The 18,715-nt window shown below is 41.7% G+C and overlaps 1 protein-coding gene across 1 annotated transcript in view; it reads right to left on the bottom strand.

Moving 5' to 3' along the window:
* Positions 1-4,856: 4,856 nt before the first annotated feature.
* Positions 4,857-18,715, bottom strand: part of IDUA (iduronidase, alpha-L-) — a 48,067-nt gene continuing 34,208 nt past the window's right edge. The window contains exons 3-14 of the mRNA XM_009883305.1: positions 16,790-16,872; positions 16,071-16,178; positions 15,316-15,411; positions 14,546-14,748; positions 13,961-14,140; positions 12,155-12,371; positions 11,336-11,551; positions 10,588-10,709; positions 9,149-9,274; positions 8,454-8,530; positions 7,575-7,675; positions 4,857-5,421 (exon numbers count right to left, since the gene is read on the bottom strand). Coding sequence (XP_009881607.1) covers positions 5,315-5,421; positions 7,575-7,675; positions 8,454-8,530; positions 9,149-9,274; positions 10,588-10,709; positions 11,336-11,551; positions 12,155-12,371; positions 13,961-14,140; positions 14,546-14,748; positions 15,316-15,411; positions 16,071-16,178; positions 16,790-16,872 — 1,636 coding nt within the window. The 3' untranslated portion in view covers positions 4,857-5,314. The remainder of the gene's footprint in view (positions 5,422-7,574; positions 7,676-8,453; positions 8,531-9,148; positions 9,275-10,587; positions 10,710-11,335; positions 11,552-12,154; positions 12,372-13,960; positions 14,141-14,545; positions 14,749-15,315; positions 15,412-16,070; positions 16,179-16,789; positions 16,873-18,715) is intronic.

The raw sequence follows: 18,715 nt of genomic DNA, 5'->3' as shown, positions 1-18,715 counted from the left end.
GCAAGCAGAGAAGGAAGAGCAAGCTGAACAGCCACCACTCCTGAGGCTTTGAAAAGGTATGTGGCACAAGGTTGATATTGAGTGAAGACCTTCAGAGCTCTATGCTATTAAAACAGCTTCTGCAAGATGCTTGCACAATCTTACCTACAGTATCCAGTGATTATCTACTGCATCTGTTGGAAGGAGCATAAAAACTACTGATTAAAGATTCCTCTCCAAGGCCATTATCCCAGGGTTGCAGGGAAGTCTGTCAAGCTTGCATTTCCCAGGATTGCCAGGTGGGACTCCTAAGACTCTCAGACAGCATTGAATAAAGGTGTTCTTTGCTCTTCTAGTCTAGTGAAAGCTACCCTGATGGGAAACAAGATGGTGAACTACCATCTAAAGCTAAGGACAGAAACATGAGAGCAGCAGCAGGCAATGCAAACAAAACCCCACATAGATAAGAGACTATTGAGTGTTGAAAAAATATCAGCCTTTTGTGCTGGACTAAGTGCAAGGTCAGTGCATTGATTTTTCACCACTTGCCCCCCTCTCCCATGAGGAAGTATTGGGGTAGAGATCTGTGAACTTAGGACTTGTATCACAAGTGATTAGACAACACTAACCCTTAGCTGAAGGAGCATGGCCTTTGGCTAGGACATTCAGACCAATACTACCAGCCCTAGAAAAGTGGGATTTTTAATGTCTACAGTTATAATAACTGTATGACCAGAGCAGATGGGAGTTCTAGCAAGAAGGGTCTATATGCAGGACCAAGTGCATCCTTATTGTGTTTGGTATAGTCTGTCCAGATGAGTTAGGCACTGAAATCCCTTCTCAGCCACACAAGGTTGCAACTCCAGGTTCGTAGGGGAATAGCGGTGATTCTGGGAGAATACACCACGGAGTTATACATGCCCCAGGAATCTGCCTTGTTCTTGGAGGAACTAGGGGAACATGTTCCCACTAGGACTGCATGCAGGCCCTCATCATATGATCTGGTGAATTAAAAAACAGATGAAATTAGCTCATATCCATTTCTCTCCACTGCCTGCAGGAAACGTGAAATGCGAGATAGGGTAGGGCAGGCAGCTACAGTGTATTCTAATCTGATCTCCTGTTATTCTGTTGAGTTCAACATAAAACATCTAGGGTATGTCCAGAGGCAGAAACTCTTCTGTATGCTGTTTGAGCTGGCTGATGAGAACCAGTCTATTATTCCTGGTTTTAAGTGTGTGCATAGGTCCCAAGTTATAATTTCTGTCCTGCATAAGCTTTCCACTAACAACAGAAAAGGAAAAGCTGTTTACAAATGGAAAGGACTGTTGTTTTGTCCTCGGAAGGTCCTTTAGTGCTGGCAGAAACCCTAAGACTGTGCAACAACAGGAGGAACCCTGCAAGGATATTGTCCTTCACATGGCAGTGAACCTTCTCCCAGCAAGGACACTGCACGTACTGAGATTTGACGCTACGATATCATGTTGAGTTAGACCAGTTTTCCCTGGGCTCTGATAACTGAGGCAATCTATGCATTTGAGTTCCTACTTCAGCCTTGAAATTTCTCATGGTCACACTCCCTTCGCATTCATTTTTATGTAGTGTTGGAACTTGCACCAATCAAGCTATCTTTTTATACCTTGACAACAGGCTTTACTTCCCAAGATTAAGTTGTTGACACAAGAGTTTTGAGCAATTTCTAGAACACAGTGATCAGATCCTGTTTTTACAGGGTTCATGTGAAAGACTAAAAACTGGTTTTATTTGGTAGCATAAAAGCTGGTAGCAAATGCAGTATGTACAGAATTAGACAATACAAAATAGTCATCTGAAAGGTTTTTCCCTAGGATTCATTTCAACAAAAAGTTGCAAAACTGTTACATAGCCTCAGAAGCTTTTGCTTGAAGAGCAGGCAAACAAACTTGCAGTTGCAGTTAGATTTTCCTATTTGGATTTATGGCCAGCAAGAGACACACCTGAGTGTTCTGCAGTCTTGCTTTGGTTCTGATGCTACAGAATTACTAAGCACCTTCTACTCCCACTTAGCACAATGTACACCTGGCACTTTTGAAAACTGAAACTGTAAGGTGAGGCCAATGATTGCCCAGTAATGGAGATGGTAGAGTTAAACACACAATTTTGGAAGCCCTATCAGACAAGTCAGTGACAGATGGTTACAGAAAACTCAAGTTTCAAGTATTAAATAGCATTTTTCTCTAGACATTAAATTATAAAAAAAGACAAGGGCAGCCCAAAACGTCTATACTTTGTTGGAAATAAATTCAAGCTTGGAAATACCAAATCCTCATTTCTGCCGCAATTGTTTAGACTTGTGTATTGTTCAAAGGAATAAGTTTACTCCAAAGCAGCAAAGATGACGAAGAAGAAAAAAATTCTTGGTGAATATTCAAAATTTGTTTCTGAACAGATGGTGCACCATTTCTGGTCAGCTCTGCTTTCCATGCTTGCCACTGCCAGGAAAATACCTGAAAAAGCACTGTGCCTGACACACTTTGGATGAAATTTAATGTAAAAGCCCTAAAGATGGACCTAGTGACAAATTTTCAAAGTAGCTGTACTTCACCCTAAGAAAGTAGATTTTATTTGTATTTACAACACGTTAAGCTCTGCCCGTGCAAATAAAATTTCTGTACTTTTGTGGCTTTAATAAGCAATACAATAATGTATGAAATTTTACCTTGAAACTTTAGAGAAAATAGCACTCTTACTTTGCTTTTTAACAAGATGAAAAAGGAAGCACGAGAATTACAAACCAGTTTAATGAGGCAGCTGCAGCCTCATGTCTGCCACTGCTGAGAAGCAGAAATCCTGGCAAGCAAAACTCCCAGCCTAAAATGTTCTAAAAGATGATGACTTGCCCTAAAGGAAATCACTTGCCATAGGGACAGATTTCAATACAGTGAAAGAGTAAGTGAATCGCCATTCTCTGTTCTGCACTTTTGTAAGAGCCACGCATTCCACTAGGACTCATCAGCCCTGCATCGTTTGCCTCATATATGCCATTACTGACCTCAATCGCGTGAGGTATAATTTAAGTTTGTCTGCTCAATAAAGCAGGGCAGTGATTTTTGATCTTCTACTTTTCAGGAGTTGCACACCTATACATTTTCTACTACATCCCTCCATAGAAAAATCAACTCTTCACAACAGATACGCTTCATTTATTTTCAAACACCTGTAACTAGTGCACCATCCTCGGTTTGATAAAGACTGCTATATTCTGATTGCCAGTGTGGGAAAATTTTAAAGCAGAAGACTACTCAAATAGGACATCCTAACAGGGTAAACTGACTTCTCAAGCTCCTGTATCTTCCCCAGCTTCAGACACACTGAAATTTCTCAAGGACCTATACTTGAGTATTTCTAAAAGTCATTTTTTCTGTGGTTCCATTTCATATTGGCAAAACAGTACATCTTAACAGTTAGATTTTATTTAACTGTATATTCTGATTCTTCACTTAGGGGCACTTATGACAACTTTGAAAAGTATTTTTACTACCTCCACGCAAGTAGAACTTCTCAATAACTTTTCTGAAACTGAGAAAATTATCAATTAAGTAGGGTCCAATGGCCCTTTTCTGTCCTGCACAAGCCTTTGTGGACAAGGAATTGACACATTAGGATGTGACAAGCACTCCTTATTCAAACTTTAGTGAGGCAAGAAATATTTCATCTGAATTCTGTGACAAAATGAATCTTTTAAGGCTAACTTTCAGCATACACACATGAAAAGTAACCAGAAGGTAAGGAGATACAAGGCCTAATCTCATATATACTGAGTTTTTGTATATGTTTCTTTTCAGTGCTGTATAAGTGAGGCCACTTGAGGTAGTTCAGCTCTTCCCTGCTGTGCAAACCTGTTTTTTTTGTCTGAGACCTGAATATTTCATCAAATACGCATCCTTTGTTGTTATGTTGGTGAGGCCGCTGATGTCAGCAAAGAGAGCAGTAGGGGATTTGTTTGTGTGACAAAGTTGCTCCTCTTATGGAAAACACGCCAGCTGTTTTCACTGGCATTTTTCCTTCCCTGTACAAGCATTTTAAAGGCACAGTTCAAACTGTGCCAGTTGTGAAAGGGAAGAGTAAAAATACACCCCTGCAATTTCAGGGAACTGCTGTTACATAAAGTGTTTGGCAGCTGCAAGGACAGCCAGAGATGTTCTGTAGCCCATAATCTGGGGCTATCACACACTTGTGCACATGCTTTGCAAAGCACAGGAACTCAAATTGTTCTTGGTTAATTTTCTAACTGTTCGTCAGTAGCAGCCCTGTTACATTCAGGAGCGTGCTCTCCTGTAATATGAAAACACATAAGGCTCTAACTAGCATTTCAGCTTTCTCCTGGCCTCCCAAAGCCAAGCCTCAGGTCACTTACGGTCTAGAGGGGAGGCATGCTGGGGAGAGATGTTAGCTATAAGGGCTGTAGAAGGACAAGCTAGGTGACAACAATGGAGAGAAAGAGGGGCTTTCAAGGTTAGAACCTCCACCACAAAGAGGCAGTGGCTGATGGTCACAGTGAAAACACGTGACTTGGGCAAAAGCAGAAAGCAGAAATGGCAGGGAAGTCTGGAGGCTAGACCGTCCTGTGCCTTCTTCCCCTTTGATGATGAGCTGCTACACCTTCCTCTGCCCGTGTGAGGGGAATAGCTCTGGCCTCCAAATAACAGCCACAAATGCAGAGAGAGCTGGGCAGAAACCCCTCTGTGAGAGGGTGAAGAACCTCATACATCTGAAGACATGTCAAATGCTCTGAGATAACCCCCTGGAGCATATGTGACTAAGTGGCAGGGAAGCAGGGATCCTTCACTTCATGCTCTGGACATGTCTGGTTGCTGCGTGCTTTTCCATCAAACCATTATGTCAAGACAGCCTGGCAGCTGAGGCAAGCAGTTCACTCTCAGATAGGTTCTCCTTGTGCCTTTGCTGCCATTCTCACTCATATAGTGAAGCGATGGTCCTGTTCCTGCTGCAGTTTGTGACCCCTATAAATCTCTGGTTGTCCTGGCCATTAGCTCAGTGTAAAATAGGGAATAATAAATATTTATTCCCTTAATTCCTAGTTACCAAGCTGAATCCAAGTCCTACAATTGTAAGACAATTGTACCAGTTTGGTTGTCAGTTGTGGCTGTTCGATAATGTTGTCTTTTGAGCTCTGAAGAGTTAATAGGGGCTGTTGCTTCTAACTTGCATTCCTAACTTGCTTCATCAGGTCCTTTCAACACTCCCTCCTCAGCTTGGGAGGAGTTTATTTTTCTGGGGAGTTGTCATTTGCAGGGAGCATACACCACTCAGTCACCAAGCCACGCACCACTCTTCAGAGTTGCTTGAAAGCTTCAACATACTCCACAGGAAGAGAGGACAGGCCTGCCTTCCCCCAGTAGTCAATGGCACGCACTCTGTAAAAGCCGGAGACAGACCTTCCTGCAATAAAAAGGTTAGAAATGGTCACTGTGAAACGCTGACACCTGTGATGCTTGGAGGATGTGGATCATGCACCACTCCCATAAAATGTAGGTTTGTGGAACGAGCTGGTAAAGTGGTGAAATCAGTTCTGTTCCCTATAGAAGTGTGTCTGTGCCTGTCTAACCAAAAATGATTATAAATTCCTCATGGCCAAGTACTGGCTCCTTTTCGTTGTTGGACCAAGGACCTCTTCTCTCCTCATTAGGATTTGGAAGTTCAACTACAGCACTGCTGTCCCAGCAGTCCCTCTGGAAGAAGGCTATCACATGTTCTGCGACCCACAACGAGTAATTTCCTTTTTTCCTGACTTACTTTTCTGCCTCAATTGTGCCGTTGGAACAGGTTATATGGGGACAGGATCAACAAAGAAGCAGAGCAAGAAGCATGCAGGCTCACTGAAAACCCGCTGCTCAACTCAGGAGGCAGCACCACTTGTTCCAGAGGTATGTGAGTTGATGTTCTGTGGCTCTGCTGGTTTTCCACCTTGATCCAGTTTGAAGAATACAGCCTTCACTAGCAGAGTCCTTAACCTCACAAGCAGTATAAATGTTTTTTTCACATCTATTTACTTTATTTTTATGCGTGCTTTAGTATTTTTTTTTTTTTCTGAAACAGAAAGAATGCCAGAAATAATGAGTGAGAGAGAAGTGCCTACCAATAAAGGCTGCTGAGATTTGAGAATTTTTCAAGCGGTCTTTCCTTTTTTATTTTTGAAACAAACAATTAAATCTGCTAGGTTCCCCAGATGTGGAGCATTAGATGATAATTTCCCTTGGCCATGATTTACAGTCTTTGCTTACTGTGTAGCCTTTACATTGCAATAATAGCTCTGAACTTTATCACACACCCACTGCTGATGCTAAGCCTTTCTCAGGCTAAGACAAGCTTGTGTTTCTGGCAAAAACCTCTCTGAATTGTTTCTTATTAGTATCACTTTGAGGCAAGGTCTGTCCGTGTTTCCCATAGCTCTGATCAGTGCTTATTAGTAATGCTTGTTGGGCAGTCACATTGCAGATTAGACCACATTTGGCTAAAAAAGACCCAAAGCCAACAAAAAGATACCCCAAATACCTAAAGAAACCATCACTTACTACCTTCTTCCAGCATTTTTCATCTGGGTATATTTCTAATACATCTAGGCTGTACTTGAGGAGAAATGAGCAGAAGCTGTGGGAGAAGCTTTGCTTGTTGACCAAGATGAAAGTTGCTGCTCTCTAATGTGAAACATCTAAAACTTAGGCAGCTAGTCAGGGCTAAAGATAAAGGTCTAGGAAACAGCAAAGATAGGGGTCTCTCCTTGGCTCAGGTAGCCAGGACAAACTGTCCAGCCAGAGGACCTCTCCTGTTCTTACAAGGGAGCACCTCAATAGCTTAAGATTGCCAAGCCATAAAAGGGTATGGGAAAAGGGGCAGGCAACCACAACGAGCAGAACTGCAACCTTCCCTTTGGGGCTTCTCAGAACACAAAGGCAAGACAACCAACCCTCCATGAAAGGTGGACATTCCCTCCCTCTTATTTGTGTGTTGATGCCATATCCTTAGGCAGTGTAACACCTCAAGACTCAATGGTACAAAGCAAGTGTTACCAAGGCAGTTTGCTCCTACAGCCCTACCCCAAGAGGGTTGTACAAATTTAGGCAAAAGCATGGCCAACACCTGTGGGACTTAGCCCAAACCTCAGACTTGCCTTGCTGTGAGTCTGTTACCAAAAGCACAACACCAAGCTCTGGTCATGTGGAGCAATTTTTTTTTTGTTCTCATTTTTGCATGCCTCTACACCAGCTACAAATAGAGACAAAAGTACTGCTTTGCCTCTGAGTGAGCTTGCCAGACCCGCAGCTGGGTGACTTTGGTTTCTGTGACAAGGAATTCACTTATGGGAATACTCCTAATAATGTCCTCATGACTATTTGTCAATTAGCGCTTGTCCTTAAGAATAAGGCTTTCACTGATAACGTGGTCCTAAAGGAAGGGATGTGCTCTTATTTGTGATGGGAGTGCAAGTCACTAGCAAGCTGCATACCTTCAGCAGTCACTAAATGATGCTTCACACACTCATAAGTGGCAGTATTAACATGACAGATTACATAACATGCATATTCCTGCCTTACCTGGACTGTAGACCCAGAGAGTGAATATTGTGTCTTTGGCATTAATCCGCTGGTATGCTTTTCCATCTGGTGAGAACTCCACTTCAAATGTCTTTACACATCTAGAAAAGAAAACCAGACAGCTCAGTAAATACAACTGATAATGTGGTGAGCAATCAAATCCTAATCTCAGGGCTTTTCACAAAGAAGGCCAAAAATAGGAAATACTCAATTGACTCATTCCTACCAAATGTGGGATGGCATGAATTGTCAGTATTCCCAACAGTATTCCCAACTCCAACAGCCCACAGAACACCCAGACTTACTTGCTATTTTGGGTACTTGGAGCATCACAAACTGTTAAGCATCTTTTACTCCCAAACCAGCGTTATCAAGGCTGGACAGTTTAGGGAGGCTGGCTTGAAAAGGAGCTACATCAGTGCTACCTCAGGGAGTCTGGATGTACACTGGATTGCCTCTGACAGTTCACCTACAGAGGGTTTCCAGTCTAGTACAGCTCGCTGGAGCAAGGAACTGGAGGTTTTCTTTTCCAGCTCACATCTCTTATAGGGATGTGCAAGATCCCACCTAGGCACCTGGTGCTAATCTAACTTTTATCACAGATAAAAGTCTGCTATGCTGAAGGAATGTCCCTCAAAAATGTCACAGGATGCTGGTGAGCAACAGGCATATTCCCTTGCTCAGACTGCAAATTAGTCAGGGTTGCACTCCATAGTTACTGCATGTAGTTCATTTTGTCAGACAAATGCACTGTAGCATCTCTCAAGGAGCAAGCAGTCATTAATTTGTAAACTTGTTCCACTTTGTAGGACTGGTGGCAATTAGGGAGTAATATGCTGGTAATTCGATTATATCCATTTCATTTTAAAAGCTACTTACTTTGAATTTACACAGCCATCGTCCCACAACACAATGACCTGCCCCTTTGTGAGAGGGATCAAACGAACATCGGTCACCTGTCCAAAGACACACGCCCATGTAAGACAACTGAACAAACCAGTCAGCCAGGTCAGATTTCTGTGTTTATCCTGCCTTAGTAATCATTTTCTTTGATTCTTCCCATTGAGACTGGGGGAAAAAAAATATTCCTGGCTCTGCGGCTTTGTAGCCTATGTCTCCAACCTGTCAACCTTGCAGAGGACTTTCGGAGGCTCTGGGCACCATTATAAATATGGGTGGGACTGAATGAGCAGGTACAGGTGTCTAATCTACGATAGCTATGATTCCATTTTATTTTTAGCTATCAGTTATTAACTGGAGAGCTGTTGTCAAGCCTGGTAGCACGTGATGTGATTTTTAAAAAGATACTGCCCTTTCCAGTACTGCATTATTATTTTCCCATCATGGATAAACTTGCATTTATCTCAGTGATGGCTCCTGTCACTTGCTGTGGAATGCTTTATCTTGAATTATGCCTTGGAGAGCTTTCTCATCAAAAGACAGAATTGTTTATTTACTAAGTCTTACATGGTAATTTTAACAAATAATAGGTCCAAATGCTAGTCCAGCTCTTCTCAGTGAGACTTGAAGCAGTTTCTAACTTGGTGAGTCTGACAGTAGAATACAACACATACTTGATCAGGAACAGATCTGGGTCTTGCACAGATGTGGATAAGAAAGACTGAGGGAACAGGAAAGTCTTGCTTCAGTGTCAGGATGCCACTTTCAGGAAATGGGAATGGGCCTGTTGCCACTGGGTCCTATGGAGCCAAAGAGAAGTGTTGTGAATAATCTTTCATTACAGCATGTAAAGGCCAACTGTTACATCACTGTAAAGTGACTACGTATTTACTCTGGGACTGTAAATTTCCAGTAGAGTTGGTGCTGATAAGTGGCTTACAGCCATCAAAGTTCTTCAAGCTGGGAGACTTTTTGCTCTCTCCTGTTTTCCAGCTCTTCAGAAAACAGAGGTTTTTTTCATCTTACTAACTGGGTTGCACCCAAATGCCCTTTAGATGCAATCTGTCACTTTTAGTAACCTCCCACAGATGACTTTCAGGCTAGTGGTCTTTACAAACAACACCTCTGCCTCTTAGCCATGGATTCCCAGTGTGCAGTGAAAGCTATTGCTAGCTACAACAGCCACTCAGTTGGTCTAAGGATGAGGCCACCACCAGATGGCCAAGAGTATCTAAAACCTTGCTGCTGCCCTTGTTGATCTGATTACTCCTGTAATATCTCACAGGCCTCAGCAGCAGTGGGTTATGGTGACTAGGAAGAGAAGACATAGTACTCTACACCAAAGTCAGAAGACAATTACTGTCTATGGGCCCTGAAGGGGATAAAGGTGGCCTCCTTTATTTCAACCCGTGAGTCTGAATGCATAAGAAAACTATGGGAGAGGGAGCTAAAGTGACAGGCTGCTCACATAGTCTCACATACAGTAAGTAATCTGGGCATGGCTTTTCTCAGTAGGAAGGAGAGGAGTCCTCAGAGAGGACTTACTCCTCAGTCCCGTCTGGAGTGCATTTGGAACTGGGGAGGATGAGGGGAAATTGCAGGCCTCCCTGTGAGCCCCTGAGAGATGCCAACTGACTTCTGAACTTGTGCTGGATAGTTTCTGCCTCAGGAGATGTTTGGTTTTGGTTATTGAGGGGGGTTCATTTCAACTGTCTAATACAGCAATTTGGCCCTTCTGTAATATACACAGGGCCATATGACTTATTTGGGGAAACAGAACAGAAAGGGTCTCTAAGCTCACTGAAGTTTCAGAGAGAAGGTGGAACTTGCTCTGGAGCAACTCTGCCTCTTTAGTTAAGGGTAGGCTACTAGCAAAGAAGTTGGTCATCTACATTTAGTTTCTTGTATAACAAAAATGAAAAGCTATTGGTTGTGTACCAGCTACAGTTCTTTACGTGACTGCAAGTGCATTTTCATATGTACACAAAATGCATGTGACCATGGGCTATGAAAATTTTGACTACTTGAGCTGATTTCTTGTCTCTTTAGCTGTAGTTAACCAATTCATAAGCATTTTACCCATAAAACACTTCAGGCAAACACATGGTCATACCTCAGCATCCCTTATTTGCTGGAACTGCTCTGGGGAAGGAAAGTCAGGGCTTCCTAGCTTTTTCCACTTCAGGTAGGGATTGGTTTGGTTGTTATCCAGGTAATATGTCACATACACCAACTCTTTAAGAACACAAATGAAAGACAGTAAACTCTTTACTAGGATTTAAAGATTTAACAAGAACAAATTTAGCAGAAGGTATTTAAGTCATTTAAGTCTATATTCTCAAAAGTGATTTCAGCACTTTGCAGCCTGGCTTCTGCTGGGAAGTCACGAGGCTAGCACTCTTACAAGGCTCTACAAGTTATATTTGCCAAGTTTAAATTTCAAGCTACTACATCCATAATCAGAATTAAAACCCTCTTATTTTTTGCACAGGTGCTGCACACATTTATTGGACCACTGCATCAGCTGTGTAATCATGTGGTCATATTGGCTGTCTTGGAGTGATCCCAGTAAGGGAATTGTTGCCTGGCAATACCCAGCCAAGGACACTGAGATAAATAGCTTTCCAAAAAGACAGCACTTTCAGTTGCCATTAAAAGCAGGGTCAAAGTGCAGGCATTAGGAAAGAACCTTTCCTAGAACACCATCATCATATCTCAGAAAATCTGGGAGGGCCGAAAAGATGAGAAAGTTAGCAAACGAAACTCACTCTTGCAACGAAAGGCAATTGCGCATAAATCTTTCAGCAGAAATTCTATCCTAAACATCAATTACGTGAGCTGCCTACATGATGTTTGTTTACCTCTAAGTTTGGGGAATTGGGTGGTGTTCACTGTGACAGTGCTGATGTTGGATGAAGTCCTGTTATCCTCACTTGAATACATCAGTAAAGTAGCTTGCCAACTGTCTGAGGGTTGCATCTCACTTGGGGTGTGCAAAGATGCCAGGACACCAATTGTTCTGTTTTGAGTGCTTTCACCTTCACTGCTGCTCACTTCTGCAAAAATCTGCTTTTCTCCTTTAAAAAATATGACAACTCTGTAAGTATCACTGCTAGTCAGTCCTGTATCAGCTTGTGATAGGGTCAAAGTGAAGGGTCAAAGCACGGAGATCTATAGATTGAACTATGTTTTAGCTTATTTTCCCAGATATAGCGTTCGGTCAGGCTTATTTTACAACAGCAGAGCATGCATATACAACTGCAGTTCTTATGCTTAGCAGTTCAGCTAGCAACATCTAAGCATGCAACAGTGAATTAGGATCTTCCTTTAGTATGCTACACAGGTCTTCCAGCTGTGGGTATTTCTTAACAACACATGCAGCCTGATGTGATGGCACAAGAAGGAAGTACCAGTCAACAAAAAAGGAGTGGTTGGCATACAGCGAGTATAAACAAAGCAGTAAACTAAATCAAATGGATAACAGACTGTCATGAACATCTCCAGAGCTAGTAATTTCTCAGAGGAAATGAAGTTTCATTTTCTTAACACAGCTGGCAAACAGAGTGTAGGAGAAATCTTGCTTTTATCAATGCTGAGATGGCTGGAATAATCTCTCTTAGGTACGAAGCTTCTAGGTAGGAGAGGTTATTGATGTGCTTTTTAATCAGTGGTTACTATACCTAGCAGTGCCAGCAAGCCCATGACAGTCAGCACTGGTTTTCGCACCATCTGGACATGAGGTGGCTTTGTATTGTTCATCTGAAAACGTGCTGTCAGAGTCCGCTGCGTGAAGTAATGGGGGTAGTAGCTCAAGAAGGCATTGTCATTACTCAGCAGTGTGTAGTTGATGGTGTTGTTGGCTTTGGAAATAAGCAGGTTTTGATGCTGGATGATCACCTGCAAAGTCACAAAGAAGATGGAACTCCACCCTGGAGAAAATCCAACAAACGCAATGTCTGTATTTTCTTAAAAATCTTTACAGCATATTGAAAAGAGCTGTGACTCTGCCATTTAGAAAAGTTTGAAGTACTAAACTGTTCCTCACAACTCTTGGAGAAACTATTCTTTAGATAATGCATTAATCACTGGAAAATCTGAAGTATCCACATAGTTTTGCCAGTAAAAAGTCTCTCAGAGACTATAACTATTACTAGTACTTTGCATAAATTATTAATATATTTCCTTGGCTACTCCACTACAAGTGATGCTCCATCTTGAATATTAAATTAGTATTCTGGATTTACCATCTTAATTAAATCTAAATGGTTCTCCAATTCTGGAGTTACTTTGTACCCATTACACGAGTTTCTGGTAGCTGATGCTGGATTCTGTTCCTCAGTGGGTCATTTTAGCCAGTTGATGCTGACACGGAATTAGTTCTCCCAGTATCTCACTGTTTACTGTGGTGCTTTCCTGCAAAATGTCAGAGCTCCCAAGCTCTCTGTTTACCAGATTGTCCCCAAGTATCAGAATCAAACAGAACTTCAGAAGGCTTGTAACTGAAAAGGTGTCATAATTGTGTTCCTGAAGGAAGACAGGGCTCCAGTTCCTATCCACCCAAGTGCTAATCTTCCATCGGAATTTTTTTTTCTCCCTCCGTATCACCATGTCATTATAAATACTGCTGTTTGTTCTCACAAACTCCCTGCAGTGCAGTTAGTGTTACTTTGGACAAAACTGCTTCTGTATGCAGCCTTAAGGAGCTGAGCGGCTTTGTCTCCACAGGAGCAGATGATAAGTCGTATCTTGTTTCCAGGTACGTACATGCTTCCAGGTTTGGGAATTACTACTTTCCGCAGGAGCACTTGGACTCTGGATGCTGTGTAAGGTAGTGGCTCACAAAGCAACAAGCCTGCAGTGGGAACTATTGCTATGCAGGAGAATAGGCTGAGCTTGCCCTGGGGACAGGCTACAACTCCTGCAGGGTCAGGAATACTGAGCATTCTCTTCTCCTTACACTTTTCTGATCAACAGCAGTAATTACCAGCAGTAATTAATATGACCATGTGTACAGTCATTATCCAAAACCAAAGAACAGGCTTATGATGAGAACTCAAGGGACTTACTAATTATACCTGATGTCTCTTGATGAGATAAACTTATGAAGGAGCTCGGAAATTATGTCTTACATAAATGACGTAGTAGCTAGCAGTAGTATTACATGGACAGAGGGCGTGTGGGTACAGTCTTAACAGGTGGATCTGACTGGGGTATTGTATACAATATCTGACACATTCTCCAACACATGGAAGGCTAGTTCTGTTGGTTTTTTTAAAGGGAAGGTGAAGAAAACTAATACAAACTAAATACAGCTACTGAAAACAGACTATTCAGGGAAACTCCATCTGTATCAATAGGAAGCTCTGCTTTTGTTGGATCTATTATTCTGAGGAGCTGCTTAAAAAATGAGTGTAAGTCTGCTTTTGCAACTGCATTAATGAATCAGGAGACCCTACTGTGACCTGACTGTCAATGAATGGAGTTACCTTTACAACCATAGCTGCATAGGTCACATCAGCTCGCCACAGTTGTGGAATGGACCATCCAACCATTGGATCTGCTTCATCATTGTATATGGCAACAGAAGCAAAATTTGGAAACAGCTTCTGAATTTGTTCAACTGCTTCTACTTCTTGTTGCAAGATGTAGAGAGAACTCCCACCTCCCTGCAACAAAATTTCATATCGGCTTAGTGAAAGTCAGAAAACAGTAGTAAATACATAGACATAACACACAGATATAAACATATTCTGAAAATGTGTTCCTGGAGTTCCTGAGGAGCTGTGGGCCACATAGTATTAGTATTTTTACCTAATGCATTACAGCATGTGTTGTTTGAATGAACTCCTCCTAGAACACAAAATGGAAAAGAGGTAGAGGAGTTGCTTCCCGTGGGAATTAGGCAAAGGCAAATTTGCTTTGAGTTGGAAGTCTTGCAACTGAACATCTTCAAAGTTTTGTCAGAATAGCCATGCTTCCTGCTATAGGCTGGACACTCATCTGAAAATCAACCTCATAAATCAGGACTGAACTGATTAAAAAATAGTCTGAAACTGAAATCTTGGACTGACCTTCTTATGGAGAGAGATGTAGTCCAGCCTTACACCAGTCTCGCCTGTGAAGAAGTTGGTTCCATTGTAGCAATGACTCAGAAGACTCCAGCATATGGGTGACTTGGGTAAGGGGTGGAAGGAATCCCCAGGCCCTCCAAATTTTAGTAGAGGACTGGCTGCTCTTAATCCTTCTGAGCAAGCATCATAATAGTTGAGAAACCCTGAAGTCCAAGCAGATGCGTATATCAAAGATGATAACTCAAAAAAGAATCTTGATCTTGAACTACAGGGAGCTGTTATAATTCTATTATTGCATTTATTGGCAGGACCTCACAAACTGCGGGTACTCTTTTCTGTGCACTGACAACATGAGAAGACATCAAAACCTCAGCTGCATTCACAAAGTTCTTCCAAAGGTCCTGAGAGGACAGGTTCCCAAAGCATGCATCTGTCAATGAACACTTTTCCTCTTACTCCACCCTTCACCACTTACCCCCAGTAACTTTACTTTATATCCAAATAATGAACTGCCTCTTCTTAGTATAACTCCTGTTCTGTTTTCCCTGCTCTACTATCCCTGTATTTATACTGATGTCCAAGCAGGGAACAAAGTGTAGTCAGTAAAATGACCTTAGCAAAACAGACTAGCTATACCTTTCAAATTCCTTTTCTCTCCTGTCTACCTTACTTCTTTGACAGCATCTCTTCTTTATCACTGTCACCTCTCCACCCACCCCACACACCTGTTTCACTTTACTACACTAGTAAGTGGTCCAAAACATGCTTACCTTTCACTGTCATAGACACATTGTCAAAGTCGTGGTGGTCTGGTTCATTCCACGTTTCAAAATTCCATTTAGTAACATGCTCCAATCCGTACCTATCTGTAGGAGAGGCCTCATTTATCAGTCATCTGCATATTCACACAATCCTATCAATTAGTCAATGATCTAGACAATCATATCAATTAGGGCTGCAGGTAAGGTTCAGCACCCAGAGCTACAACAGGGTATAAATATTATCTATATTTAATAATGAGGGATATGTGATTTTGGTAGTTTCAAAATGGTATCTCATTTTCAATGAAATGCAGCAATATTTGAAAAAGATGAAAGGTAAGAGGGACGTGATGTGAATTACAGCCTTGTGGTTAGGACACTCACCTAGCCTTAATTCAGGTTGGGTTTCTGTCTCAGTGGAGATATTTGAAGCTGGCTTGTGAGAAGTATTCAGGTTATCATGTCCCAGTGTAAGCTGGTGGTTTACAACCAGCACAACATAATGAAGTTGAAAGTCAGTCCTCAGAGGCAGGCCAAATATGCTACCCAGAACAGACTACTCATTCAGGATGTTGGTCACAGATCAGCAAAAAAGGGGGCTATTACTCCATTGTCTGTTCTGGCATGGTTTTTTTTCTGTTCTGTGTTGAAATCCAGGGTCTTGAAATTGATCACAATAAACAGAACTTTTTGAGGTAGTTAGAAGGGATTACAACAGAACAAATAACAGGGATTTTCTCTTTTTTTTTTTTTATTTAACTTACCTATGTATCTGCTGGCAAGAAGAGTAATTAAATTTCTCCATCTTACTACCTGTTCTTTATCTTCAAAATCTAAAAAATATCCTGATGGATTCCCCATCAATTCAAATCCTAGAAAAGACAAAAAGGATTGATCTCCTTTTTCTGTGAACGCTGTCTCTTTTTGATTAACAAAGAGGTTATTGCGTTATCTGAAACAAACTTGTTAATGAAGAAGCATCATTAAATGGGCTTTCTTTCCTGTCCTACGTGTCCCCACCATGAATATTTCAGATTTGAGGTTGTTCACACTTGTTACTTGTCAATGACTACAGTAGTCAATACTAATACTTCGCGTCATAAATTCAGGATTCAGAGGGAACTTTAAACAGAGGATGTTTGCAGAAATTCAGAGGAAGCTATACCTTGAGTATCTGCTTCTCTGGCCCTTTTAGGTACATGTTAATGGGTACAAAGCTTTCTCCTCTTCAAGAGACCTCATTTCCCAATTCACAGATCTCAAACTGTTGTTGAAAACTGTAAAACCATTTGTGTTGTCTTAATTGCCCAACAGTGTTTTGCTTACACTCTCTACATTTACACAGACATGAGGCAAAGGCAAGTAGAAAAGAATGAATTTTTATCAAAATCAGCTTTGGCAACGCTCTCTAAGAATTTTCTGACTATTGCATTATACGGACAAACAGATGCAGTGAGTTGTGGAGGTAGGGAGCTGCCCTTACCTGGAATTAGCTTATTTTCCCACAGGCAATCCATAAGGTTATCCAAAGCAGTAAAATTGTAGTGAAGTTTCCCATTCATCACTCTGAAGAATACAGGTAATAAAAAGTACAAATGTAAATATTACAGCAAAGTTGGCACTTGTTTGCAGATAATGGGTGAGATGGCTGCCTTCTTTTGGCTTTCAAAATTTACATGTAACTAGGGTTCTTGGAATGAAACTTCCTTCCTCTAAAGTAACAGCTGTTCACCATAAGCAAGTCATGTTTCTTGTCCAATCCATGCCCTTCTCCTATTCCAGCTGTAGCAACAGAAGCAATACAATGAACTTGCCTACTGGATTTCGAGTTTTTAACAGGATTATTAAGATTTCTAACTCTTTGCTGAAGTGAAATTTACCTAGACTTTCTTTTGCTGAGCTGTTCTTTCAGTTTCCATTTGCTCACCTATTGCTAGGCCAGCTGGTTTCCACCTTGTCCCATATGCAGTCTTTCTTACTGTTCTCTTAATGTGCAACATATAATATAGCTTTCTTAGTAGTGCTTCTTTTAGGTCCAGCTGAGAAATAAATTTGTATCTTTCAAAAAATGGTGAATTTATGCACACAATGTCTGTAATTTTTACTTCATTGTTAGCATTTGCTTACTATTTCTCCTGTACTCTCAGGATGCAATCCTTTTACACAGCTTTGAATACATGTGTTCAAAAACTTAGGAGAAGCACCATGATGCATCCTTTGATGCAAGTGAATCTTGCAGGAGCACAGGTAGTAAAATTTGGGCATGCACCTGCATGGAAACGCTGGACTTCTTTTACCCAGTGGATGAAAACTGGTATTTTCAATTTAGCCTTGATAGATTTGAAGATAAGCTTTAAATTCCTGAAAGGCTTTTCTTGACTGGTAACCAGTGAAAACAAATATAATGTAATATATGGGTCAGTGTATGATTTCCCATAACTTCAGAACTTGTGTCCTGATTTAATTGAAATCTGACAGTTTTGCCAGTATGAAATGCCAAATAGGAACTGAACTTCTGTTGACAATATTCTGGTAGTGTGACTTACTGCCACTGGCTCAAGCCACAGCTGTGGCCGGTGCCCAAATTCTGACCTCAGAATGCCCTGAGCAAAAGGCTTTGTAAGCACGCTTGAGATAAGTCCAGTCCTGGTCATATAGGAGGGCTGATGAGGGTCTTGCCAGCACCTCTCAGAGCTGATTTCTCCAGCCTTGCCAGAGCACCACACTTAATTTCTCTGGTAGAGTGCAGCCTGAGTTCTGCCTCTGCTATCTTGCCTACTCTTTACTAGGTGCCTGGCCTCTGCTTGCAGGTGCAATCTCCTAAATATGATGGAAGGGGGAGAGACAGTCACTGTAACTGCTCAGTGCTAGCAAGGCATGCTGGGCACACAGGATAAGAAGTGAGAATGGGGCAGTCAGATGTCTTAAATCAATGCTGTACTCTGTGCTGAGATTCACAAATTGTTTGTCTCTGTGCTGTCCCATGCATTTCTGAGCCTCTTAGATTGAGGCTCTTCCTCTATGATTTCTTGCCAAGGGAAGGTTTCAGTGAAGAACCTGTAACAGCATTCCCGAAACTCCCAGAGAATTAAGAAGGGCTGACAGAATTGCCTAGTGAATAAAGAAGAGAACTGTGCAACCTGAAGAGTAAAAAGTGCCAATAGCATCCCTGACTATGAACTAGAAGAGGAAAATAAGACAGGCAAAACAAATGTAACATAAGCCATATCCACTGTACCAGCTCCACCTGTGATGTAACCAAGCACACAACCTTAGTCCCAGCATGGTCACACTCTTTTACCAAAGACCCGAAGCTGGCTTTTCTCTTTTAAACCATTTCCTGTCACGTGACAGAAATTGTCATGTCTGCAGCCACTGATGGGCTTGCAGTTCCTGCCAGAGTCAAATG

The sequence above is a fragment of the Charadrius vociferus genome, unplaced genomic scaffold, assembly GCF_000708025.1.
Source record: "Charadrius vociferus isolate BGI_N301 unplaced genomic scaffold, ASM70802v2 scaffold343, whole genome shotgun sequence".
In the NCBI taxonomy this organism is placed as follows: Eukaryota; Metazoa; Chordata; class Aves; order Charadriiformes; family Charadriidae; genus Charadrius; species Charadrius vociferus.
Note: the sequence above shows the minus strand (reverse complement) of the source record. Positions and strands in the feature narration are given on the sequence as shown.